At 41.1% G+C, this 27,903-nt stretch overlaps 1 protein-coding gene across 5 annotated transcripts; it reads right to left on the minus strand.

The window, feature by feature from the left end:
• On the minus strand, positions 1-26,303 carry RB195_021080 (uncharacterized protein; the record flags this gene model as incomplete). Of its 5 annotated transcripts, none has more annotated exons than XM_064207626.1 (22): positions 1-107; positions 173-292; positions 569-629; positions 1,243-1,288; positions 3,661-3,745; positions 3,943-4,020; positions 4,100-4,202; positions 7,462-7,548; positions 7,606-7,700; positions 9,782-9,894; positions 11,739-11,827; positions 11,888-12,039; positions 12,193-12,344; positions 15,765-15,907; positions 19,252-19,343; positions 19,557-20,348; positions 20,404-20,468; positions 23,688-23,782; positions 23,865-23,994; positions 24,058-24,167; positions 24,252-24,391; positions 25,371-25,482. In XM_064207626.1, 22 exons carry the CDS (start codon positions 25,480-25,482, stop codon positions 1-3), a joined length of 2,967 nt encoding a protein of 988 aa, XP_064063503.1. The 5 variants fall into 5 exon arrangements, with proteins under 5 accessions (XP_064063503.1, XP_064063504.1, XP_064063505.1 ...); XM_064207625.1 differs by having other exon boundaries at positions 11,739-11,887; positions 11,972-12,105; XM_064207624.1 differs by having other exon boundaries at positions 12,112-12,344.
• Positions 26,304-27,903: the final 1,600 nt, after the last annotated feature.

Raw genomic sequence — 27,903 nt, forward strand, 5'->3', positions numbered from 1 at the left:
TTATGTATCACGATTTTGACGTGGTTTAAAACCCACGGCGAAGAGAAGGAGTTCGGATAGTAGATTGAAGAACCCAGCGTTCTTCCGCTCATTTTCCCCTAATCGTCCTAAAAACGGCGTTGGAACCGCTCTAGTTCCTACGAAAAACGTTGGAAGCTCCATGTAAACGTACCGGTCTCCCCAGTAGCGTGTCTATTCCTCGGTTTCACTTGAAAAGGATGGTGAAGAGACCTCATTAATTTTAGTCCGCTCGCACTTGGATGCGCACGTCCACAAGGGTGGTTTGGTGCAACTGGAATCGTCGAAGGAGACGTCTTCCATGCCGTTTTTTTTTCTTTTACAACTATTAGGGTTCCAACGCCGTGGGTTCCTCATCGCGTCAAAATCGTGATACGCTGCCTATAAAGACAGCATATCATGAATTGACGACTTTGTTGTCTCTGTGCAGCAATATGTAGGTCGAGTTGTAGATTACGAGTATGAACATGGCTATGCTCAATTCCCCATAATCGAACTGAAAAAAGGTATGGGAACAACCTTTGTTCCTACGAGGTACGTTAGGACGCACCACCGTTGTACACGTTCCATTTCTTCACTAGCCTATTCACTAGTTTCACTTGAGCTGGCTGCTAAAGAGACATTTATTCTCGACTGCTCGCTCACGGACGCAGTACGAGCACAAGTGTGGCGCGTTCTAGCGTACCACGCAGGTTCTTACGTTGTTCCTACGCCCTTTTTAGGACGATTAGGTGGTATTGAGCGTGCCCACGCGTATACTCGTAATGGACAGCCTTAACTCTATACTGTCCCACAGAGACTCCAACATCGTCAATTTCGTGATGTGCTGCCTTAAATAGTACTATAAAGAAAAACAAAAATCAAAAGAAACCTAGAGAGTATATTACATATTTGCTGTAGCTATAATGTCAGTTGCTTTGCTACACGGATTCTGCAACGACTTGGATCCTAGCGCTTTTCCCAATGATCGAGATCGCTGATCTATCAACTCTTGCGTTCCTGGGAAAATGAAGCCAGCTATAGTGAAAACGACCACCCAAATTTAGGGCGAAAACAGGTTGTTAACAAAAGACGTGCATTACAGAGCTCACTTCCTAAGAGTTGTACCAATTATCCGATCAAGAGAGTGAGAATGATAGCAACAACAATGAAAAGAACAATTAGAGGTGCAAGCACACAAAACAAAATATTCAAACAGCAGTCACGGGGACTGGAGCACGTCACCAGTGACCAGTTCACAGAGCGAATTTGTCCTGGATGCCGGAATGTTCTGAAATATATCAATGACCCTGATGCAGCTCACAGGATAACATTGCCCCATTCCTACATACAACAAAGCTGAGATGTGTACTCTGACCAGTTTCCATTGAAATGTAGAGTCTAAATAAGAATTAGACTTTCGCATTTGGTTTCGAAGAAGAATGTGATTTTGCTTCTTTCAAAATGATAACAATCCGCAAGGGCAACCTTATCTGGGAAAGCGTGAAGGTTTGTGAGTGTTCCTGAACGCATGAAAATTTCGGTTTTATGTGTTTAGAAGAATAGAATGTCTAAGAAGAGTTAACTAGGATACACAGTCTAAAGGTAGCTTACCACGAATTTCACGTGATGAGGGATTCAAGGGTAAACGCTAGAGATGGGATTGTAGATTGCGGGATTCGTAGTGGAGACGCTCACCTTTCCCTAATCTTCGTTTTAAAACAAGGCTCAGAAGACGCCGTTTTTACGGCGATTTCAGTTGCAGCGCGCCACCCTTGTGCACGCGCCGTATCCACGTGCGAGTGATATCTTCTCATCAGTCTATTCAAGTGAAACCAATGAATAGACTGCTTAGGGAACCGTTACGTCTACATAAAGACGTACTTCGTAAGGACCAATGCGGTTCCCGCGACGTTCTTCTAATAAAGATTAGGGAGAGATACGCAAAACTATGCCGGATCTCGTAAATCTACAGCCCCGTCTACGGCTTTTTCGCGGATTCCCTCAACACGTCAGATTCGTGGTATGCTACCCTTAGCTTGAAAACGAAAACTGCAAAAAAGCACTCAAAAAAGTAGAATTCTGGTTTGCTTTCAAAACTATACTCGACGACTTTCGACTGTGCGAAATGCGAGCGGAACTGCTGCGCTGCAATTTTAGCATCAAACGAGAAAATAACAACGACTAGTATTTGTGACTATTATATTGCAGCTCTAAAAAGGAAAAGGTAAAGCTATGTCTTTTGCGGAACAATATGTTACACTACTTCGCATTCTCTGCGAAAACCAAACGACGCCATGCACGGCTAATGAGGAACATGTCATGCATCAACCTTCCGAAGACAAACAGGTCCATATTTTCAGAAGAGGGATAATAACAAAATGCAAGCGAGACAAATTAGCACACGACACGGTAATGGACTTTAAGTGATACGGCTATAAAGGTCTAGATTCTCAACTTCCAAGTGAAGCCCACAATCTAAATGAAAATACCCGGTTTTGACAGCGTTATCATCGTGTGCACCTTTTTAAAAGCCAAATTCCGACTTTTTCGCAGCTGAGCTCACTATTAGATAATGGAAAGTGCATAGCTACAGCAGTATAGTAGTGAGTAGTACGTGAGAACAAAAAATCCTCTGCTTTATTCAGACTAAATTCAGACTAAGAGAGGAAATAGAAAACCTGACCCCTTGCTTGCACTCATGCACCACAACTTATGCGACTTACTACGAGTAATAGAACGATGGCAATCCGCATCGCGTCTGCGATTGTGCAGGTCAAGAAGCTTCTGGTGCATGTAGGTGCAGTTCAGCTCTGTTTCTTATGCTTTTTTTAACGAATTAATCAAGGGATTTCAGCGTTATTACGCTGATAGTCGTGAACTGCAACCCCACCCCTATCTATTCGTTCAAAGAGCCCAACAGCGTCAACTTCGTGATATGGTATCTTCAAGTATTCTCTTCCAAAACAAAACATATAATTGAGCATTTTAAAATTGGGTATGCAATGCGGAATGCAATTTTCGTCTTGAAAATAGCATGCCAAGTACGAGAGGAGAAACAGGTTCAGATCTTTGGTTCATGGACTTGACCGATAGGTCAATGGTCCGAAGCTAACATTATGACTGAACGCCTCTAGGTCAGAATTCCATCTAGCCAAAGTAGCCATTACTATGTTTCCCGGTGTCGGGAGGTAACTTTATCTCGTGGCAACACGACAGCTTTTGCCCTAGTATCTGACATTGTCGGTGTGCATAATCTCTACTGCTTGCCAAAGCCAGATCACTCTGGTTCAATATCGAGGCGCAAAATCACATGTCTACGACAAGTATACTGGTAAAGGTGTTGCCTGCAGTAGAGCAGAGTTTGTATATTTCAGCTGTTGTCCTCGTGAATGCAGTTTTCCTTCACATACCTTGCACCGCCTGTCTCTATTCTGATGACACTTCTACCTATATCTCAAGTGATTTAAAGAGATATGGTGGGCACATACACATTTGGATGCGAAATGAAGTACTACAGCGTTGATGCCCTTCAGTTGACGCATTTCTTTGACATATGTCCCAACATGAAAAAAAGCACGGTCGAAAACGACTGCAGATGAAGTTTAAGATTCCCCCTTTGTTTTCACATTCTATTTGTTGCTAATATTCATATGACTCTACCTTGGTGTCCTGATTTTCTTCGTAGTTGCCAAGGATCTCTTTCCCTCCTTAAGTGGTAGTGTTTCTCCTCCGCCAAACTCAACCTCTGAAACCATGTATTGATGGTCTTCTATTGAAAAAACTCCGATATTACATTAAGTCCACTTCACGTGCATGTATTCATACAAACCACGCAAACCTCCACGAATTTGTACTTTATCCAAGCCGAATGACGTGTTTGATGAAACATTTAGCAGAAATCACTCATTTAAACACAAAAAAAAAAACAGGTAAGAAATGAACCGCTGCTAGCTCCATGAGTACCACGAAAATAAGTTGACTGAGGAGGAGGTGGAAGGGCAGGGACGGGACTTGGAGTGTCTGGAATTTCCGAGATAATGCTGATTCTAATGAATAAATGAGAAAACATCTTGAACCCAATTATGGATATGTAGGGAACCTGCTGTCCACTTCGCCCGTTCATTATGAGTATCTTCTGCCCTCTGATCTCCGTAGTGACGATAGTGGTATCTCTCCTCAATAAGCTGAGGACATGGATGACTCTAATAAATCGAATATTAGTTTACAGCTGTGTAAGAAACCGACTGCTGCCTACATTTGATGTCGGCTTCCCCGTGCGGGTAGAATATACTACAAACCCATGACATTGGTCTTCACAGCGATGAGAGTAACAGTATAGATACAATGGTAACGTAACAAAGGAACTTTAATTGCACCTGGTTTAGATTCCAGCAGCAAAGAAACGGATTTACGCTAGGTTACTTTGTCATGTGGGTGATAGTTGATAATAGTGAAGGCAGCAGACTTCAGTAATCTCCGTGAAACTAGAAACTGTTGGAGATATGGATACAAAAAAGTTAAGTGATTCTTTGATGGGAGAAAATGAGTAATATAGAAATGTTTTCAACTGTGCGCAAATCTATTCCAGTGCATCAAGTTCCATCTTTTAGTTGTAGCGTAGGCGTATCATTAAAAAATTCAAATGTCAGCGACTCAAAATTTCCTTATTCAAATGAAAGTCAATATTTTTAATGAGAGTGCTCAAAATGGCATGACATAATCAAGCATATCCCGAAATATTTTATCTAATAGCGATATTTATTATTTCTTCACCAGAAAAAAAAGCGGGTCTATGCCTTTTTATTTTTCCTGCAACCTGGTTCATCTTTCTCTATATCATTACATGTAGACATAATTCAATTCGTGATGACGATATATATATATATCTGTCTAGCCTACTTTAAACTTTGAAATCGGTATTCTGTAGGCATGTATGCAATTCTCTATGTGTAGGCAGCATTAATGGTGTCTTTAGCCGGGAGAGGGAGGTCGTGTCGGCAGCCGAAACGTGATCGTGAGAACGAATGGACGTCAAGAGCGAAGGATTTTGAAAAGGTGTGGGAGGACAAGACAGTATTGCGGGAAGATAAAGAGGTGTTCGTCTGTCCTAACCACTGCCAACGGAGCCACTTTCAGGGAGGCAACCCTGCCCATCTGGGAGAGGGGGGAGAGAGACATTTCAACGCCTTGCCGAACTAGCCAGCGCCGTCTGTCTCTAAACTCGTAGACGTCCAAGAACCGAAATACACCGTGATCAGCGAAGAACCATCGACGGAGTCAGAGGTTTTGGTCTGCACCCAAAAAATGAAGGATGGAAAATCTGGCAGGGACGATGGAATAGCGCAGAAATGCTGAAATCTCTTCCTCTTTCTCGAATTCGTGAGATAACGAAAATCAATATGGATATCTGACCCGTGGAGACACAATATCATAATTCCTCTCCACAAGAAACTATCCGTCACCGAACGAAGGAGTTACTGAGGATTATTATCGCTCCGTGTAATGTACAGGGTTTTGGAGTGGATCATCCTGAATCGGCTAGTCAAAAATGGTGAAAAAAAAAACACCTGCAACGAACGAGCCGGCTTTTGCTTAGGTCGATCCAAAACTGACCAAGCGTTTATTGTGAGGAAAGTAACTGAAACGTGGCAGTGGTATTCAAAGCCTCTGTAGATAGCTTCTTTAGACTTCGAAGCCGTTTTCGACTCTCCTCATTGTAACCGTCTTCTCAACGAGCTTAGCGCCAATGAAGTATCTGGAAAGTCTGTTCGCTTACTTGATAACATGAATCAGGGAACAACTGCTGCACTTCAAGCACCACCCAAATATACAAGATGGTCTGAAGTAGTAACTAACTGGAGTAAAACAAGGAGCTATGGCAGGACCTTTCCTGTTGTTTTGCCGTCGATGACATCATGTGAAAAACAGTTGAGAAGTGTCCCTCCGATGTCGTTTTAGCACCATCCACACGTCCCTTGGTGGATCTCGAGTACACCGACGATGTACTAATATTAGCGAAATCGAAATCTTCAGCGGGAATCAAGGTGGACAGACAACCTATTGAACTCGTCGATGAGTTCTGTCATTTGGGCTGTATGCTGAAAAACTAGTAACCACAGCAGAGGTATTCAGCAAAGATGAGCTAAAGCCAATTCATTCAACTCATTGGCCAAGTGCCTATGGTCGACCTCCATCGAAAACGAAGTAAAGCTAAGAGTCTACCTATCCTCAATTCGCTCCATCATGATGTACGGATCGAAGACTTGGGCAGCGCTGTCCCATACTGGAAAAGGCCTCCCGGTCGTAGAATAAAGTTCTAAACGGAGGTAATAAAGGAAGATCTGAGGACACTTACATTGACGGGGAGTTCAGTCAAGACGTAAACTTCCGCCGATTATGAAATAGCAACGGATGGATAGATTCTGTGCGAGCTCTAGCTGAAGATCGAACATGACTTGCATGTTTAATGACGACACACCTCGGCGAAGATGCGGATAGCCGCGTTAGGCCGCCATCCCTCCGACTGAAGTGAGGTAAGGTACTACATTTGGCTAAAATTCAAACTTGATTCTACACCTACATCCCATTGATACCTCCACAATTTCTAAACATGATTTGAATAATGGTTTTCTTCTTCTTTTTCCTCAACAATTAGCGCAGAATGATGTGCTAACATAAAACAATGTGAACGCCACCATTTTTCTGATGAAGATAGATCTACATCAGATCAAATAGACTGTTAGCTACTACTTAAGCAGCCGTTTGCATGCATTTCTCCAATTTCTAAAGGAAAGGGCTGACCAACTTGATGAACCAAACGTGCAGGGGAATAGACATAGGGGGAGGAACACAGAGGTGGCGCAGGATACCAATTCGAAGCCGGGAAGTCAGTATCACTGCTTTCTGGAATTTCGTGACACAGACAAACACACACATGGAATAAGCGCGTTACTATATAGCATGATTACTGCTATTCTTCGCATCATTTCCTAATCACTCTCTTTTGAAGTCCAATAAGTTCTTCGATGTTTTGTATTGGTTTTTATGTGGTTTGTTTTCATTTTGTTTGATTATTCTTTCGGTATACGATACACGGAATACGTAGTACAGATCTCACAGGCAGCTTCGGCTGCCTAATTATCTCGACTAAATGCAGAGAGCAACAGTACAGGCAAGGCACTCAAATCTGCGACAGGAATGGCGACTTATTTACTGCGATGAGACCATTTGCAAATCAGATAAGATTTGTGAGTTAAAATGCCTGTAAATGCAAAAGCGAGAGACCGTTGCCACCATTACGCTCGTTATTACGTTCCTCCTAAAGATGCCCTCGCCCCCTCCTCTCTCTTAAAATTATGCAGCCAGGTAGCCACTAAATTCAGCAAACACGTACTCATTTTCCTAGCAGTTCCGCCTGAGGATGGTACTTTAAAAGTGATCTAATGTGATTGGAAAACTCACGTCATCAACTTTCCGAGTAATTGTTGTTTCTTCACCCCAGTCATCACCATATTCCAAGGGATTATGTTGACCAGGCGCACTTTCGACCTGATTTCTTTGCCGTAAACACGGACTAAATGTGTGACAATTCCCTTTGATTATTACCTCAGACGCTGTCTTAGCCATATGAAGATGAACCACAATCGGAGATTTGTTTGACCTCATCTGCGCCGGTATCATAAATTCATTTCGCTTCTCTGCTGGAATGCTTGATTTGAATTGATGTAGTGAGGCAGTTCAGATCACAGCGAAAAGAAACTGTTACTTCCTACAAGCTAAAACAGTATTCAAAATAGAAGCTGTGTGGTGTATACGTACTCTGTCGCGTACGGGCTATGTAACTTGCACAGTTATATGGCGGATCTTTCCTAGATATTGCAAAAATGTGCTGTTGTCTAGCACACTGTCAAGACCCAATCGAAATAGGATTATGGAGAGAAGGGTGATCCCGTCCATTTCTCCCTAATCTTTAGTTTAATTTTAGTAATGCTGTTACTAAGTGAAAAAAGGCATCTACAAACGCAATTAAGAATAAATTAGTACAAAGTAAGCTCCACGAGTTTCCGAATATCGACGCTTAAAGTGAATTTCATGCAATAAAGGTGGCAGCGATTTGTAGGGAGAGGTTTCTTTTATATTTTAACGAAGCTTGGTGCTTCTAGCTTTCCTAGTTTTTTTGAAACCTAGATGAGAAAAATTCTAAATTTTGCCTCAGATATTCGAGTTTTTCTCAACTAGCTTTTGAGAGAACCATAACACCTACAGGAACCAAAATTTGCAGTTAGGGATTCTCCTTGATGCTCTATCAAAATATGGCATCGAATTTTTCAAGCACACTACCGTAAACTCGCGGCAGGGAGAAGGTGCAAAATCTCACATTTTCGACTAGGCGTCAAAATCTGTATGACTTCAAATAACTCAATTAGTTGTCTATAAAAGCGAATTCGGTTTAAAGTTTGTTGTAGAGGAGGACTTTTACTATCACAGTTGATTTTTACTTTCTTCGAGATAGTTTTCTTTCTCTCAGAAGCTAGTCGAGAAAAAGTTGAGAAAAATGCTACATTTTTCAACTTTTCTCGACTAGTTTTCAGAAAAACCAGACGGTCCCTAAAAAAGATATTTTAACCTTTCATAGCGCAAACCTTCCTCTACAAGAAGCAGCCACACTTGTCTTTCTCCATCTCTTCTATAGTCGGTTATTCATATTTCAAGCTACTAAAATCCGACCAATGCAGCAGTAATTTCCAATGAGGCCCACCTTCTAATCGCTAAAACTATCTTTGAATAACAGCTATATGCGGCGAACAGTGTTCTAAATGCAATTTCAGAAAAACGATGCCGATGAAATGTTCTTCTCAGTAATTTTTTCTGATTTTGCAAAAGTCAAGATTCCGGCGGAGATTAAACTATTCATTGTCTGTAATCACTGTCATACAGTAAAATTGTGTGCAGAAAGTAGTGAGATGCTTTTAGAATGCGTTCTGCGTCGGTATTAGTTGTTTTTCCTTTTTGCACAAATGGAAAAATTCCGGCGCGGATCGAAACTTGTTTGAAAATAGTAGGAAATAGTGTGAAAATTGTTTTAAAACGCTGCTTGCAGCTGTTTTATTTCATTTTGCAGAAATAATGATTCCTGCGGGGATCGAACTCCCGACCGTTTGTAATCACTGTCAAAAATTTCGGCAGAATTTGTACCCGAAGACACGTTGAGAGTTTCCTCTTTTCAATTTGTATGTACACATATGTACTGACTTATTTCTAATCTTTGCAGTGAGCTATCAGACGTCTATCTGACGTCTATATTATATTATCTATTTGTTTTATTTGCGGCACTTTACATCGTTTGGTCGTTTTCAGGAGGGTTTTTTTTCCATCTACACGCTTAATCCTACCCAGAGTTGCGCCGAAACGACATGAAGGTGCTACAGTTGTGTCGCGAGATGGGACCATCGCTAGCTCTACTCTGCAGCGATGAGTGGACATAGCGAGACCCTCACCTCGATCCTAACCACTACGCTCTGCTGTGTCGTCTTGAGCGCATTCTTTAGGCAACTGCATCGAGCTTCAGATAGTCTTGACCCGTCTGAATCAACATGCATCCTCATATCATGACAAGATTAAAGGGAGGACTGCTGTGCTTTTCTCGTAAAATGCTACAATTTCGTCTTCGCTGAGCAGATCGACTTTTTGAAATCTCACACTGCAAATTGGTCCTCCGCGACTCCACTATACCGCAAAATCCAAAGCTCTTTTCGAAACAGAGAAAAAAAATGGTACAAACCTCCGTCTTGAACTTGCTCGTGGTTTCGTCCTGCACTCGCATCAGATGCGTAATCGTAAAATGATCGACTATACCCAGAGTAAGAAACTCGATCCTTGTCAGTCCCTGTTTTTCTGAAAGAAAAAAAACTGAGCACCTACTTCAAAACCGTTCAAGTCAGATTCTGTATAAGCACACATCAGTGCCAATTTTTACAGACTCACAAGTTGTGAAAGAAGGCACTAACGAAGCAATTCTGCGCAACGAATTCCGCTCGGTCGCAACGGGAACATGCTCAACAGTGCTGTAGTGAGTGATAATGAGGAGCGCGACAAGACAAGGGCGTGAAATTGCCTTAGGCAATGACTAGGTTTCTCAATTTCTGTCCTTTAGAATTAGACGGAATTTCTCATTGAGGTAATCGACGACGCTGATCACGGGAACAGCCCGCAGACAACAGCGCTGATCCATTTTGTAAATCCTTTTGGACTTGCGCTGCTGACCTAGGGTTTGTGAAATGCGATGAAAACTGCAGGAACACATGATTGCGGCTGTATGTCGGTATGTCGTAGAAAGTGATTTCAGGCATATATCGACATTACTGGTATTGACCGACCTATTTTTGGTACACTTCTTTTTTACATACACTTTCCCACATAAAGAGAAACGAAACTTCTACAATCTATAACATCTATAACATTTTACAGAAACATCTATAGAAAACAATTTTGCTTTGTGCTTTCAAGCCACTCGTTTTCTCATATTAGTATGTGTTTCAAATACAGACCAACAACACGAGAGACCGTCGAACCCGGCAGCTGTCGCTATTGTTACAAATGGATTTTTGCTCGTGACTCGTCTCTTTCTCGATGTCTCGAACGGTGTTGGTATCGTAGAACTGTCTCCGTGTATTCATTCCCTTCTTGTCCTTTTGAACAACTAAAGACCCGAAACAGGGATTTACAGCTGGGGAGATGTACGAGTGGCCAAGGAAAGGAAAAATTTTCAATGTAATGTCGGAAGAGTTTCTAAACAGGTTGGAATGGCATCTTTCAGTGCACAACTACTTGGCATTTAGTAATCATGCACCATTGGATCGGTTTGCAACATGCATTTCCTGTGAAGTCATTTCACAAAAATGGTGATAGTGCGACTGCTGTTCAACGGGAATTAAAATCTGCCGAACTAAGAACGACGAAAAGTGGACGCTAGATTTTGTCTACCCCCACAGTTGATAAAAGGGCTTGAATCGCGGACAGCCACATAGAACATAGAGTGATGTACGGAAAAACATATTTTTTTAGCGGCTAGAGGAACTTAAATTGTGATAAATCTGGCTTTATTAATCGTTGAGGGAGTCGGCAACAAAGAAGTAAAAATCCGGTATAAATAAAAGCGTGAAATTTGCGGGGAGACAGACTATTTTTTGATACCGTCGGAAAAGAGCCGTTTGATAAGAAACTTTTATTTGTACTAGAAAATCGAAATAAGTCGCAAACAAAGCCTTAGCTCTAAGTTCGCACGGATTAGAGCTCACTTGTAAACGAAGTAACACTATCCTAACTGCTAAGTTCTTCCATTTTTGAGCGTTTTGGAGGTGCGGTTTGCGATACTCGCTGTACATTCAGGTTCACAAAAACAGAGACCCTATAACACCACATTCACGCTTATGAAGGCAAAAAAAAAGAAAATTTTGGTGACTATCGCTTAAGTTAACACTAGATCGAGAAGCGCCGGTCGGTGTCCCTTCTCATCGTCAGATCCCATCGCGCGACTGCATTAGCTTCCAGATCTTACTTTTTCGAATACTCACCTTTTCTAATCCCTGCAGCATCATACAAATGATTCAAACGTAAGATATAACCAGGTTACCAAACCTCTCATATTCTTCTTTGTAAGCAAGAATAAGGATTTTATAGAAAAAAAAGAAATGGGGATTAACGCACGTAGCAATCTGTGAGATAAAAAATCGACTCACTCGGGGACATTCGCTCTTTGTTGCACTGCCATTTCTGCTCTTGCCAAAGAAGTACTTCCGCTCATTTTGTGAATCGATGCATAAGCCGGCTGAGCAGTTCCTACGTGGATGGCTCCGTTGTCATCCAGCAGATTAACTTCTAGCGGTACCTGATCGTACTCCGTAGATGAAGTGTTACTGTACTTAGTCAGTAGCTTTTGGTCATCTTTGGCTAGTAGTTTCCGTTCACTAACTCTGTCATATGATGGCTCGGGCACACCTCCGGAAATATAATATTCGGACGTCGAAATTCCAACTGCATCTGAACCAGGAGTGACATCTATACGATCAACAGATCGCGAACGTGGTGAGGGAAAACCTCGACGATCTATACCATGCATATTTGATAATTCAGAGTGCACCGGTGGTGAAGAAGGGAAATCAATCACAGTTTCCTTGAATGTTTTGTGCTCACTTAGGACCGGTTGGCAGTGTCTTGAGGAATACGGACGAGCATGAATTTCATGCCAAGAATGTCGAAAAGGCGATGCATATTCCTTGATTCTTTCGGTCGAGGGATAGTACGGGTCATCAATAGTTGTTTCCCGAGGTTTTCTTCCGGCACTTCTAAAATGAGTGCGTAGATGAATACGAATGTAACCACTGTGGTACAAACAAAAGAAAATAAACACAAGTGCATATAATCATAAAGTATTAGAAAATGCGTTAATTGAGCGTATCATACCACATGTATTATATAGTATAGCTCTAGTGAGCGAAGGAATGATACCAATAAAGTGGGACTGCAGAAATGGAAATGGCGAAGTCTTTTTCTTCATCTGAGACTCGTTAGACCACGGAGGTCATCAGTTCAGTACGAATGTACTGAATGAATGAATGAGTACGAAGAATTCATACGTGACATGTGAAGGTACTCGACAACTTCTCCTTCCCACAAGAAGCTATACGTCACACATGTTAGGAAACATCAAAGTTTCAATCAATGTGTGTCATGTATTGTGTAAGGCAAGGAGTGGTGACAAGATACGATGTCCTGCTTAACATTGCCATCGATGACAGTAATAAAGCACTGTTCTACTCATATCATTTTTGTACCATTACGAAGACTCTCGGCCGATTTCAGCCGGGCACATCGAAAGAATACAGTGCGGTGCGTTGATCTATGCTTTTGGGGTGCGGTGGGTTAAACGTTCAACTTCACTTCAGAATTGTTTAACGCTAATGAACGAATCTTCAACCTATGCAATAGCTAGCAGAGGCCATCCGATGAATTAAGCCAATGGTTTTATTTTCTCAAAAAAGTCTAGTACGAACTTATTCGACCTCACAATGAGGAAAAGTTTGGATTCCTCAAGGATTGTTCCAAACTATCGACTGTGCAGTTGCGGCAGAATGTCCTACCGACTGGAGTAAACCTGCACCATGTGATATGTATTTTGTATTACTCTCAACAGCAAAGCATACGCAAGCTCGGACACACTGTGGCGAGCACACCTGCGTAATCGTGCGGTTTATAGTCACCGAAATATAGGTTTACCACCGACGTCGTACAGAACCCAGAATGCCACTCCGCTGATACTTGTTTTGGCAACGTTGTTTTCTTCGTGGGCGCAGAAGTTGCCACACGTCCCCAACATTACAGGAAATGTTTCCCCCACCATCGCAGCGATCCATGGTACTTTTCATCAGGAGCCTACAGGATCACAAAGCGACATTTACCATCGCTCCTGAAGCAGGCAACACTAGAACTGATTCATCCCATACCATCCTCTCTTTTTTGTTTTTGTTTTCTGAAATACTTGTCAGGAACTGATGAACTAAGTACCTTCAAATAAAATGATTGTTTCCGAGGGAACCCCAATGCTTCTACTTGTTCCACATATAGTAAGGTACTGAATAAGTAACTCTAAATCTAATGACAGGTATTGAATCAGAAACTCGATGTCCACAGTTATGTTGGAAGAAAATATCCTTGTACAATAAGAGCATCTTTGGGATACCCGATACTTCGTTTGTTCAATAGTCATGCGCGCCAAGTCGACAAATGAGGATTTCTCCAACTACGTCTTGGCCCATTACGTTTTCGAAGGCTTTTTTCAAAAAATAGTGAATGAAATCGCGAGAACTTCCGAAAAACAAATGAGAAATAGCATTGCGCTCAAAACCTTACTTCTCTGTTCAGGGAAATAATAAATCTCGAGAAATAATTCTCACGTACCACAAGTCATCTGTGCTTCGATGACATAGATCAATGCAGCTACAAGAAAAGAACGGAGATTGCAACAAGGTCGGTGACAGTTGACATTAGCTCAAGTGCTCTACGTGGGAGTAATACAGTTGTTTTCTGTGCATGCGTTAGTCATTTTCCTAAATATCACTGATCGATAACTACAGGGTGCACCAAACTCACACTATGCACGAAATACGAACATAGGCATTGGTATTAAAACAACGAAATAGTATATTACAGCAGCGTCCCAGTGGACAAAATTCAAGTGCAGGGACTATGCGTTCTGTCAAAAATTAGATGTTCTCAAATCCACCATTGCCTTCAAAAGAGCACGCTCTTAAAACCGTAACCTGGAACATTTCCTGCTTGAGCAGTGAACTCCATATCCTGTCGCTAACATGATAAAACATCATAAACACATCATAGCGCTTTCTGAGACAACAATATATGGATATCAACGCTTTTGTTTTGGGTTTACGGATCTTACGAATAGAAGTTAAGCTAAAGGCAAGCAAGCATTGGATTTTCCGACCAACGAGCGGGAGAACAGGAGTTTCAACTTGCACTACTCTAAACTCAGACGAGAACTCATCTCAACTACGTTTAACTCCTTTTTCTGCAGAGTTGAGCGTTGGATTAATCTACTTCCATCTGAAGTTATGTCTAGTAAAAACTCGAGGATATTCAAAAGCAGGCTATCCAAATTAAATGTCCTACCTATTCTAGATATGAGCGAGGCCCCTCATTGCTACAGAGACGTGGAGCAAGTTCCTCTTCTAACAAGTGACCACAATAAGCATTAGGTTGATGTGTGTTTTTAGCTCACAGTTTTAGTTCCTCTTTTTCTGTTGTGTACTATGACGTTAGCTAGCTCGAATTCTGCCTCGATATGCTCCTTTTCAAATTCGTCCCTACACTTGGTCCTTATTCTCTCCTATTGGTGGAAAGCCGCTCAAGGATAGCAAAGTTGGTGAGCCCTTGCGCTTGAGGTCCACCACACGTTCGCCCAGGGTCCCTGACGGATTCCTCCGTTCGAGGTTAAGTTGGTTACCCAAACCCTGGTATCCGTTTATCCACCGTAGCGTTCTGGGTCTGAGAAAAGATCTCACGTGAGGATTTCTCACCCTCTGTAGCAGGAGAATGACCTGCCAACCCACCACCCCTTATGCTTTGAAGGGCCAGTCTTGTGCAAAATTTATGCGAAATTCTAGTGAGCTCTGTCCATCTTGTTTTTGTTTTATGGCACACCTGTAGGTGTTTTCAATAAACAAATAAATAAATAAATATCTGACAACTCCTAATAAAGTACTTCTTTGATGCTATCTTCCAGCATCGTCGGACATTGTCCCACGAGGCAAAAAAGTGTCCGACGGCATCGTCGGCCATTGTCGTCAATGGATTAAGAAGATAGTCACCTTACAGTTTATACGAGAGGATACTGCGGGATTTTTTAATTATGTGCAGCGGCAGCAGCAAAGCGAAATGGTCTCCAAGCGCTAGCATATGTATTTTCTGTGCATGCTAGGCTTTAGAAAATCCCGAAAATTTGTTACACTTATACGACAAAAAAATGATTCCTAGTGCAATGCAAGTAATGTACCCATCTATGGTTTCACCCCATAACTGTGAACTGCGCGCTATGGAGTGCCGTCACATGTCACACGAGGGGGAATACAAGAACGGCTACGAAAACGGGCCAACTAACATGACTGCCATTAGACGGAAATCCAGGGCAGGCAAAGCAGTATAAGGAAGACATCTCAATCAAATAAATCCTTTCGTTTGCTAGGACTTACCTAACCATATCTTCCCCTCTCAAACATAGTTGTAGCTCATGAGGAGTGTGAGACATGGCACGAACTCGAGAAGTTGATGCCAACATCTTTGCTTCACTTTGAAATGAATAGTCAATTGCAGCGAGACCAAGGTGATCAGGTTCCTGGATTACCGAAATAAGTGTATTTTTTGAACTCTAAACAAATTCTATAGCATATCCTATTGGAGGAACAATACCAGCTGACTGAGGATACAAGGCAGAAAGACACACATCTAGGATATTGAACGAGATGAGATCTTATTTGATATGAAGTACTCGGATGACCCTAATGAAAACAACTGCCAAAGGAGATTTGAGGAAAGAGGGACGGTCCTTCAGGAAACAAAACTTCAGGCATTTCCGCAGTGTGAGGTGCATCTTGTTGAAACGAGGTCATTGTCCTAGATTTTGTCACATGTAGTAGGGTCAAAACGAAATGAAGCACAGTGCAGTCGCCCAAGCGGTTGTGCTTAAAGCGGTGCGGCGGAGTGTAGTAGTTAGGATCGTGGTGGGACCTTCGCTAGGCACCATCCATCGCTGCAATTCGCGATGATCCCACCTTGATTCCAACAGTCGCTTTGAGCGGTGCAACCGCTTAGGCTGTCCGCAAAGTTCACAGCCGTGCGGGCGGTGCCGCCCACGCGCTCTGCGATCTGGTGGTTATTGAGCGCTGGTTGCGAACGCTCAATGAGTGTTGGCTTGAAAGCAGAAAAACAGGAACATGCTGTAGGTGCTAACGTCAAATATTATGTATTGTCAAACCTGTTTATGAACACGGAGGAGGAAAACTACAAGAGGAAGTTCATAGTAAATCTCTATAAATAAGAATCATTGTGAATAACTAACGTTCATAACCATGCATACACAGTGGAATTACTATTGACTTCAGTTGTATTAAATTGCTGAGATCTTTTAAGTAATGTCCGAAATACAGAATTTTGAAGTCCAAAAAAACGTATGAAAAAAAAACTCGATGAACTTGTAGAGAATAAACGACTTCAGCAGTACTTTTATGTATGCTCATCTGAATTCAGAAGTTTAATGAATGATCTTGTCTTCTACAAAGTGTCATATCAGGACCATTGGAGGTAGAAAAGGATAACATTGCCTAATCTATGTATACTGTTGTTCTTTAATTGAAAAGTGCGTTTACAGTAATCTTGTCTTCATATCTAACTTCTGTCTAAATTATCTTACATTGTACCTGGTAACTATCTTAGGTTGGAAAGAATGTTTTTTTCGGTTTTCGTCACTTTATAAATAAACGTTGTTGATTATGTTAGACTAATCTTAATGGAAAATATATTTGGTGTTTAGTAAATAAATTATTTTTCATTGTGTATTAGTTTGCGTTGAAATTTAATAGAATACCGTTGTTAATTTTTCTTTAAAATTTTGGCATCTGATTACGCTCATTTAAGATATTGTGTATTGTACGGATTTCAAAGGGATTCTGCACTTTGAACCTTTGAATGTGGGCCAAACAGTAGCAGCTCAAGTGTATAGTGAACAACTGAACCAAGGTACATCGTGTAGGAGTTATAGTACAGCAAGAGAACGCAAAACCGTAAAGATGATCCATGAAAAACTTAAGGATTTAAAAAAGGAAGATCTTCCCAATCCAGCTTTGAAACTAATATCATACCATCCGATTATCACCTCTTCCATTTTCTCCTGCGCTTACTTTCTGGGGAAATATTCAACCCGAAAACTGAGATCGGAGATGCCATTTCTGAGTTTTTTCAAATCTAAATCACCTTACTTCTATAAAAAAAAGAACTGAAACAAAAAAAAAACAACAATGTTGAGGAATGTCTTCCAAGATGATGGAGTTTACACAACTGACTGAATATGTTTAAGTAATAAATGCCGAGTTTACGAAATTTAATGCTACATTCCGTAAAACCTTTCTTCTCACCCCTATAGATGCCGAGTAATCTGTAGCAGTTTTGAGAATCAAAAAGTTATCTTGTTATTCAATAGCAAAGGTGCAAACACGTAAAAAGCTAGGGCGGGATTCCACAGTATACAAGGAAACATGATACCCTACAGGATGTAGAAACTATGTAATAGAGTTCGCGCAGAATACAAGTATTTGAAGTTACTCGTGGCGGTGAAGTAATGCGAGCCACAATTGCTGTTTTTGAATGAAGTACAAAACAAAAAGGGAGACGGACGCAAAGATAAGATAGAAGTGCCCACCACTCAGCAAATAGATTCTGTGTAAGACATCAAACTAGATGCTGGGCTAGAGGTGAGGATTCAGACTAACATGAGCATACGCATACTTTGTCGAACTCGTCATTTACCTTATTTTCAATCACATATTTTATGAGTCCTAATCGACAATTTGTCTGGTTAAGCAAGCTGGGCAGAATGTAACTCGTGTGAACAACCTCTTAGAGAAAAGCTTGATTATGATTCCCAAATTGTCGGAGAGTCTCCAGGGAAAGTTCAAAACCTTCACAAAAAAACCCAGAAATTTAGTACGCGATCTATCTGTTGCATGAGACAAAAACACTCACCAGAGGTAAGTTCGTTTAACAAAGAGATATGCACACTTTGGGGCCTACAAACGCATCATATGAGAGCATAGTATGTTTTTTAATCTTTGCAAACAGCTTCGGAAAGTTTCTTAAGTAAAATGAAATTCTCTGCTGAGCCCTTATAGGCAGTGTATAGTCGGATCAAAACGACTTGAAGCATGGTGCATTTGCGTACGCGCTCGAAACGGCGCGCTGGAGGCAGAAGTTGGAACTGAGGTGGGACCATCGCAAACTGCAGTGATGGGTGGTGCCAGCAGGGGCTCCAGTACGCTCCTGACCGCTATACTCCACCGCACGAGAAGCTGCGCACGCAATTGGACTATGCTTCATGTTGTTTTGACCCTAATATATCACGATTTTGACCAGGTGCGGAACCCACAGCGAAAACATAGAGTTCAGATAGTACATTGCAAAACTCAGCAGCGTGGTTCCGCTCATTTTTCCCTAATCGTCATAAAAGTGACGTGGGAACCGCTTTAGTCCCTACGAGCTACGTTAGAACATTTATACTTGTACACCCCCCGATCCCCTCAGCAACCTATTCATTGCTTCTACTTGAGTACATAGGCTGGTGAAGAAGTATAATTGATCCTCGACCGCTCGCACTTGGATGCAGGGCGTGCATAAGGGTGAGACTTTGCAACTGAAATTGTCGTAAAAATGGTGTCTTTCACGCTGTCTTCAACGACGATTACGAAAAGACGATAGGAATTACGTCGGATTCCGCAATCTACTATCCGGACTCCACGTTTTCCCTATGGACTCCGCACCACGTCTAAATCATGATAAGCTTCCTTCAAACCAATTGTAAATAATATCGAACTATCCCCTATGAAATGATGCAGAAAATTGCCAGATGTATAGCTGCTCCTCCAACGAAACTTGAAAAATAGTTTTTATCAACAATGGTTGGGAACTCACTTGAGTTTTAGCAGCTTTTAATGATGTATCACAGTCCTGATGCGAGAACGACAGTACTTGAGGTGTTTGTTGTGGAGTCACTTCCGTAGGAACTGAACGGTCGGTGGCATCAATGGAACGCTGAGATTTCAATGATATTCGTTAATTTGCTTGAAAGACAGAGACTTGGCTACAGCAACGTTCGGATGGAATCCTCTCAACCTTTAGTAGCTCCCTAGCTACTCCTTGCACTTTTTCTTGCACGTTCACTATACCACCCTTTCATAATACAGATTTCATTAATGTGATGATGCAACTTGAAATACCTTGATGAGTAGTCTGCGGAGTTGAAGGTGTTCCCACGGGTTGGTGCTGTCGAGAAGATGCGTCTGCTAGTGGAGCCGCCGAAGAAACTTTAGAAGTGTCACGAACGGGTCGTGATGTACATTCAAAAGCTATATAAGCAGGCAAACTTCCAGACCTTTCTTGAGTTCTATGCGAGGGTGGCGTACCAGGAAGGTTCTTTAACAGGTCTTCGCGGTTATCAAAGCAGCCCTCGTTAGGCTTGCTTTCATTCTCCCCACTTTTGCATGCATCATTATCGGATAAAACCGCAACATTCAGTCTCATAGTCAGTTCATCCTTGCGTGGATTACATACGTGCTCTAATGCAGATTTTGAGTCGTAATTTACTTTAATGGCTTTGTCAGTTTGGTGATGCATGTATCCATCATTACGTCCTGTTTTTAGAGAGTCACGTTCGGAGATCCCTTTCACAAGCTGTGGGTGATGAATTGCTACCATCTCTTCACTACTGGGAGATTTTTGTGAAAGAACACCATTTGTTGCTATGTTAGTAGTAACATTACTTCCGTAGACGGTTGATTTCTCTGTCTCACGAACGTCGCCACTAGGAGCGCGATAAATGACCGTCTCGACCGAATTTTGAGAAGATTTGGACGAATGAATAGAAACAGGAGACAGTAACGTTGGTGGCTCATATTCACAAACAATAAAGGAGGGCGAAGCTCCATATTTCAGCCGGGAGAACAGCGCTCCAAAGTTTGCAACGCCCATTCGCCAGTAGTTACCTCTCAGATGTTCTTGGAGTGGGTCATCTGCAAACGAGAAGGCTCGTTGTAAAAGAGAGAAGAAAGTCAGCTAAATGCAAACCTTCTGGTCGCTGGAAGATGCAGGAAGTGTTGACCTTGTACACGTCTGCTCTGTCAAGGTTGAATCTAAAAATGTTAAAGTGTGAATCAATGCTAATTACAGCAGAGGTGATTGAGTGGATATTATAAGCATTGCGGCGTAACGTTTCTCACCGCCGTAAACAGGCAGGAGCCATGTGTTTGGTGCAGAGGTGATTCCAAGACATACTGTATTCGCTAACTACTTTCGGCATTGCTCAGCCGACGTCGTGTCACGGCTCGTCGCGAGTAATGAAGGAAACACGACAATGGAAGGAAAAAATGAGTTGGAATTTTTGAAGTGCAAAGACTTAGTTAGAAATCCGAAACCATTAAAATTTCCCTGTAATATTCAGAGTTATATATATATCCCCAATAATTAGAATGAAAGAAACGTGAAATGAACCTCATTATCGTGCAAACAAAGGTAAAGTTCCAAGTCAGACCACATAAACTGTTAGCTACTATTTAAGCAGCCGTCTACATGCGTGCTTTCAATTTCTGAAAAAAGGATGCTACCAACCTAATGAGGAAAACGTGCAGAAGAAAAGACATGAAGGGAGTACATAGGTTTGAAAAGCAACAGAAACAGTTCTCACGTCCTTTGAGCAGTTCACAGCTTCTTATTTACTAGTCTACTCTTAATCTGAAAGTCTTGCACTAAATTCTATTTTTCGATCCAGAATTTTGAAACTGTCGACGACTCTTGAACTACTTTTTTGGCAATTATATGGTAGAATGTTCTAGAAGCTTACACCAGGCCTCGCCCTGGTCGTCCAACTGACTAGAATAATGAAGCATTGCGTGACGCTCTCAGAGACAAGCATAATGCCAACTGTCGACACGACGACACGTGGTTGCGGCCATACAACAATCGTAAGAGGACTTCAAGCTCTGGGTTACGGAAAAGTGATGTCGATTTGGGTCTCCCACAAATTGAGTGCCTCGCAGCTGGTGACAAGAGTGAGTATGTGTCAGTCATTGCTTCTACGTCCACATAAGGAGGAATTTCCCCGCAAAATCATTACAGGAGAGGGGAGTTGGGTGTTGTATGTTAATCATAAACAGCAGATAAGTTGGCTTCCGCATGGCGAACCACCTCCAAAACAGTCGGAAGGAAAATTGCGCGAAAAAATTTTTTACGGTGTTCTTGGTGGGATTCCAAAGGAATGCTGTACAATGAACTGCTCCCATGTGAACTCACCGTAACCGCTCAAGTTTACTCTTCTCAACTACGGAAATTGGCATACGCAGTTTGCCCTGAAGCGTAAGAAAATTGACCATGATGCTCTACTTCATGACAATCCCCGACATCACGTGACAAAACTTACTCGCCCGAAAATTGCCGAGCTGGGTCGGGAAGTTATACCGCAGCCTCCTTATTCTCTTGACTTGACCCCGTTTGACTACCATTTGTTTCATATCCTGAAGCTGCATCTACGAGAGAAAACATTCGATGATCAGATTCGATGATTGCTGCGCCGAGCATATGGAAACATGCTCCATCAATGAAAAGATGTGAGCGCTGGTTTCGCGTTTCAAAAGTGGCGATTTTGACACCAGCGATACTGAACGTGAAGGGAATGCATAGGGTGGGATCAGCTCGGAGTGATCTATTATAAGCTATTTCAACCTAACTAAATCATCGTTGGGGAACGTTACCAACAACAACCGATGACAAAGTGATCTTTCAGCACGACCAAACGCCCACATGTTGCAAACATTGTCAAGAAAACTTTGGAGGCGCTTTAATAGGATGTCCTACCCCAACCGCTGTATTCACAAGAAATTGTTCCTTCCCATTTCCTTCCGAATTCCACTTGTTCCGGTCGATGACTCATGACCTGGCTAAGCAGCACCTCACTTCTTACGAAGTAGCCAAAAACTGGATCGATTCTTTGATCGCCTCAAAGGACGAGGAATTTTTCAATCCGTATGCTACACGAGAAATTGAGAAAAGTCGTAGCTAATGGTGGATGATACTTTGAATAACATACATTTTGCCAATTTCTCTGAATAAAGCTTCAAAGTTACAAAAAAACCTCAAAACTTAGTTGTACTACTAATAGCATGAACCATCTCTCACCTATACCTTGGCTATCTAGTTTTGAACTTTACGTTTTTTGACTTTGAACTTTTTGGACAGTCAGACAGCTCTTACAAAATAAAAGTGATTTAAAGGTATCATCCCACGAATCTGGGGTGGTGCGATTTCAGGTGGGTTGTGCCTATACGGAGTCGCAGATTATGGAAAGAAATGTGATTCCGTCTATTTCTCCCTAATTGCCGTAAAAAACGGTGCGGAAGATATGACTTCGAGCGTTCCGGCGCGCTATTTTCTACAACGAGTTCGAAGAGAAGGAACAGGCGAGGTAGGAACAAGGCTGGCGCGCTCCAATCGAACTCGTTGTAGAAAATGCCGCACCGAAACGCTTGAACCTCGTATCTTCGGGCCATTTTTTACAGCAATTAGGAAAAAATGGACGAAATCACCCTTCTCTCCATAATCTACGACCCCGTATACGAATACTCCACCTGAAGTTCGTACCACCTCAGATTCGTGGGGTGATGCCTTTAAATCTCGTGGTGTTTTTTACACACAAAACTTCTTCTCTGGAGAAAATGACTGGGAGAACTGAATTCCTTGTTCTGCTACTTCCTCACTTTTTTTTTGTCGGATGTTGACGTGACGTTAATGCGTCGCGGTAGTGTGACAAACTGCAAAACGTCAAAAATCGTTCTACCAGGTACTATCAAATCCCATAGAAAAATTAAAAATTGACATCATTCCACACACACTTTTGAGAAAAATTAAAAAGTATTTAGAAAGTGCACAGTTCCGATCATTGGAAGTTCATGAAAGTAACTGGGGCTTTTACAATGACTTGCGGAGGATAGCCGATAAATCTAGTCAATGCTTTTATACTCACAGAAAAGACTGGCACCAATTTGTCGATCAGTGAAAGATCGGTCGGCCCTTAGGCGGTTTCAAACCTTACATCGTGCAGTTACCAACTGCACTTCATTCGCTACCTTTGAGAGAAATACCTGGTTACTTAACACACAATATGTTTCACATCCGAACTAGTAATCTCATTTCTTCGTAACAGTTTCTGTACGCATTAATGTTGAGTGCATACCTTCGACTTAGGTGTAATCTCTAAGGAAACGTGCGTTATATTAAAACTCTTCTAAGATATCGAGTCTATTAAGCTTTTGATATATTTACAACATGGATTCTGAAGGAGAAAACCTCAAAAATCAAACCTTCGTAACATTCCTACTGGCGGTGATGAACCGTCACTCCCGGTAATGAAAACAATGTGCTTGGATCGAAGTTGCTCAGGGAATATTGCTAAGACCTTAACTTACAAACAATAATACAAGAATATATAGCAACGACTAAATGGAATTGTGATCGTGATAGGAAACTTGTTTAACTACCTTTTGCAAATTCTCCTCATCGGACGAGGACATCCTTTGGTATGCTGAAAATACCACTCCAATTGCATCAATCTTCAACTTTTCATTGTCTTTTAACCATTTGGCTATAACTTCGCGATTTTCTTCGGCGCTAAAAATAACTATCATACATAAGCACTCCCTTTTTAATAGCTTCTCTTCAGTAAATGATTACTTAGCTCCATTTGTGGAAGGCGTGTCTATAACAACGGGTCTTACGTCTATTTTAGTGTCGTTAAAAACATAAGTAATTATCTGCTTTTCTGGTGTTGTCGAATCAAATTTCTGAAAAACCTAGCATTTTGAGTGTTCTTTGAACGAGTGGTCACACAACAATAAGAATACTTACTGCGAATACGTATTAATTACCTCATTTGCAATATGGTACCGTGTTGTCTTTTCAAGATCAGCTCCGTAGAAGTAATTACAAAGAAAATCAATTAGAGATGACTTGCCGGAAGTCTGTGGGCCGACAAGTAAGATTACCCTAGACTCCTTCTTCATAGTATCTGAAACAAATAATGATGAACGAGAAGCAAGTAGATGTAGTTAAAGTCCCAAGAACGTTTAAAAGACAAACCGTGAGGTACATGAATCAGTTCCTAGTATCTTAACCCCACAAAAAATGCGTACCATTGGCATCATGAGGAAGGAATTCTGAATGAGCGTGGGGCACACCTCATGTACATAAATAGTACTATGTACATATTTATAATTAAGTCCACAACGGAAAAGGAACACAAGAGATCCACTTTTCCTAAAAACTTTGTACTTTCACTATTCCCAAAGACTTTGCATACTTTTCCTTCTTAAAAATTATGCAAAATTTAATGGCTACTTATCTTAAAATTGGAGTCACTTGGGACATTCAGTCACTTGTGACGGCGCTCGTGTCAAGAATGTGACAGAAATGAGAAAGCAGAGCAGTTGTAATTGTTTGGTTGTTATTAATCAAGTTATTAATTAAGATTTTACAAAATTTTTGCCACGGGAAATCATCTCTTCCCTCGTAGTGATTGAAGGAACATTTTAACAGTTAGCAAAAAAGTAAGTAGAAGTAGGCTAACCAATATAACAGATCTAATATACATGGTAAACAAAGCAGCAATTCTTTCAATTATCAGGAATTTTTATAATTCCTTTTTCTTGCAGTATCCAATATTTTTTACAGCCTTTCACAGACATTCACAGGGACAAGATGCAGGTGTTTTCAAAATCGGACCAAATTGATGTGAAATATGTTGAACATTAATTGTCAACCTCAGTTTTCCACTCATATTCGAGAAAGAAAGTAATTAAATTAAACAACACCTTCTATTAGATATTTTCCAGAAGAGAGACTTTACGAATGAGTGAGTCAATGAGAATTGGTGGGTGGAGGGATATGGAATATTTCGTAATTTTTTCAGCTAGTTTTTTTTTTGCAGAAAATCTAAAAAGCTTCTGCATCAGTCTAAAAGCTTAACTGAAAAAAATCACAAGATCTACCTTCTTCACTGCCTGCATAGATTGTTCTATTGTTTGTTGAGACTGCAAAGGATTCGCCAATGAACTTGTTCGTCCGTGGCAATTGTTCGGACAGTGGCGGTGTCACCGACATCCCTCTGAATAAATCATCGAAAGGAATGTAAAATGACTGAATGAATGTCACATATTGAGAAGGAAACGTTTTTGAGCGAAGCATCTTAGGGGAAGAAAACGGTAGTGACTCAAAACAAGTCAACTAGTTGACAACAAAATCGCTATGATACACCATATTCGTATGAAAACATTCTCAAGAAAAAGGAGGGGGATATTTGCAAGAATTATAGCTTAGCGACTATCACTTCCAATGAGCTTCAATGAGCCTTACGCGGTTGCTCCTATTTTTTTAAAATGAAAATCGCTTGAAAATGTATTGTGATTAATGAATAACACCAAAAAGAGAATATTCACGGAGTCTTTGCAGGGATCTGCGTCTTAACAAAGCGAATCATTTTTAGCCCTTCATTAAGAGAACTTTTCTTCTATCGCGTCACAGTACTACATGCCAAAATTTCAAACAAATACTTCAGAAATCTACTCTGTTTCTGAACCATGTTGAATTTCTTTTTACAGCAATTATGCAGTATGTCGAACACCTTCACTGCTTTAGTCACTGTGCATCAGTTCAGGAATGATTTAGAGTGTCATGAAAAATAGTTATAACTTTACCATCTGGTTATTTTAATTCAATCCAGGAAACAACATACTTAGTTGGGCCTGCAATTTAGATTTCATTTTGTATAAGTTGTTGATTCATCCATATTCATATGCAGAGTATTCACAACCCTTTAGTCTTTATTCGTCTTCGTCCATAAATTGTTCTAGTCGTTAATTGAAAAACGAATGTTGCAACAATTCCGCTCTTCTAACTGACAGCACCTTCTTCTCAGCAAACATGTTTCAGTTCTGAAACTGAAACATAGTTGTTGAGGGGCATTGAACCATAATTGTTGTGGCGTGAGTCGCGCAGTCGGTTAGAGGTCCGGTTTACCCACACGCTAAATGGTTCGAAACCGCACTAGTACAAACCAAGCCTTTCATCCCTACGGGGTCGATAAATTAGTACTAGGCTTGTCTGGGAGAATAAAAACGCTGAGTTGATCATCGGCTGGCACCCGCAAGTCATTGTATAGGCCAACACGCAATTCCAAAACCCCAACGATTACGAATTGTAGTAAAACGCAGTAGCCCCCCTAAAAGGGGTGATACGCCAGTGACTTTATCCTTTATTCTTTCTACGTTTCAGTAAAACAGTGCAACAGCGCGGCTTGCATGCAAAAAAGATCAGCTGGAAGATTGCCAAAGACACCTGATCTTGAAAATGACAAGCATCTTAACGACAATGCTAATTCTCTAACCTCATGAGTTTTCTACATATTGTTCCCTAGTTAGCTTGAAGGAAAAAAAAACACTTGTACAGCACAAATGATATCGTCGTTGAATACAGTGCGACCTTCGAGGAGTTTATTGTTTTGCGTTGTTCCCTTTCTATTTTATTCATTAAAGGGTTAAGTATCTGACCTTTATCAACCCGTCTGAAACGCGCCAACGTGTTCACCTCAATTCAGAATCGTTTGAGAGTTATGAGCGAGTGTCTAACAAAAGCAGCGATTTGCGAGCGCCTATTGATGCATCGAATAAATGTTTTTATTCTTTCGGAGAAGTCTGGCAGCAATTTATCTGCCTCACAGGGCGAAGGGCTTGCTTGGTTCTAGGGGGTTTCGAACCAACAATCGTACAACTGCAGCGACTGAGGTACACCAGTCACTTCTAGTGTTTTCATTATAATGTAAAAGCAGAAAGAAGAAGAATAATAAAGCCTCTCTAACCTTTTTATTATCTGCTGTTAGTATCACAGATCTTCCAAAAAACTAGCCTCCGTATTATGATAATACTAGTGGTTAATACCCACGACACCCAAAATGAGCTCGATGTGTTTAGGACACTAACTGTGATTCATTGTACCTATCAAAAACGCATATACGTATGTGTGGTGACTTACTCACTCACTGATTCGGTCTGAAACATGTTGTAGAGGAAAATTTTTCTACTGGATTTTTTTTTTACTTTTTTTTTCCCAGCCGTTTTTCGTTCTTTGAGAAGTTAGTTGAGAAAATGTTGAAAAATTTGCTAAAATTTAAAATTAACCAACTTTTGAAAAAAAAAACCAGACAGTCTCTAAGAAAGGTTATTTAATTTTTTTACACCGCTAATCTTCCCCTAGAAGACGCACACTTACTTATCTTTCTAGGTTTCTTTTTTTCTTCTCAACTTAAAAAAATCCAACCAGTCCAGCAGTCGTTTCCGATCAAGGTCAGTGTTAATGATTAAAACCACGTCAAAATCGCACTTAAATATTGCAAATACCGCGATTATGGAAAAGTAATGGTAAACTGTACTTCTCAGTATTTTTTTCTCCGTTTTGCAAAAATCAAGATTCCGGCGGTGATCGAACTATTCATCGTCTGTAATTGCTGTCAAGGAGTAAAATCGTAAG

The sequence above is a fragment of the Necator americanus genome, chromosome X (assembly GCF_031761385.1).
Source record: "Necator americanus strain Aroian chromosome X, whole genome shotgun sequence".
NCBI classification, from domain to species: Eukaryota; Metazoa; Nematoda; class Chromadorea; order Rhabditida; family Ancylostomatidae; genus Necator; species Necator americanus.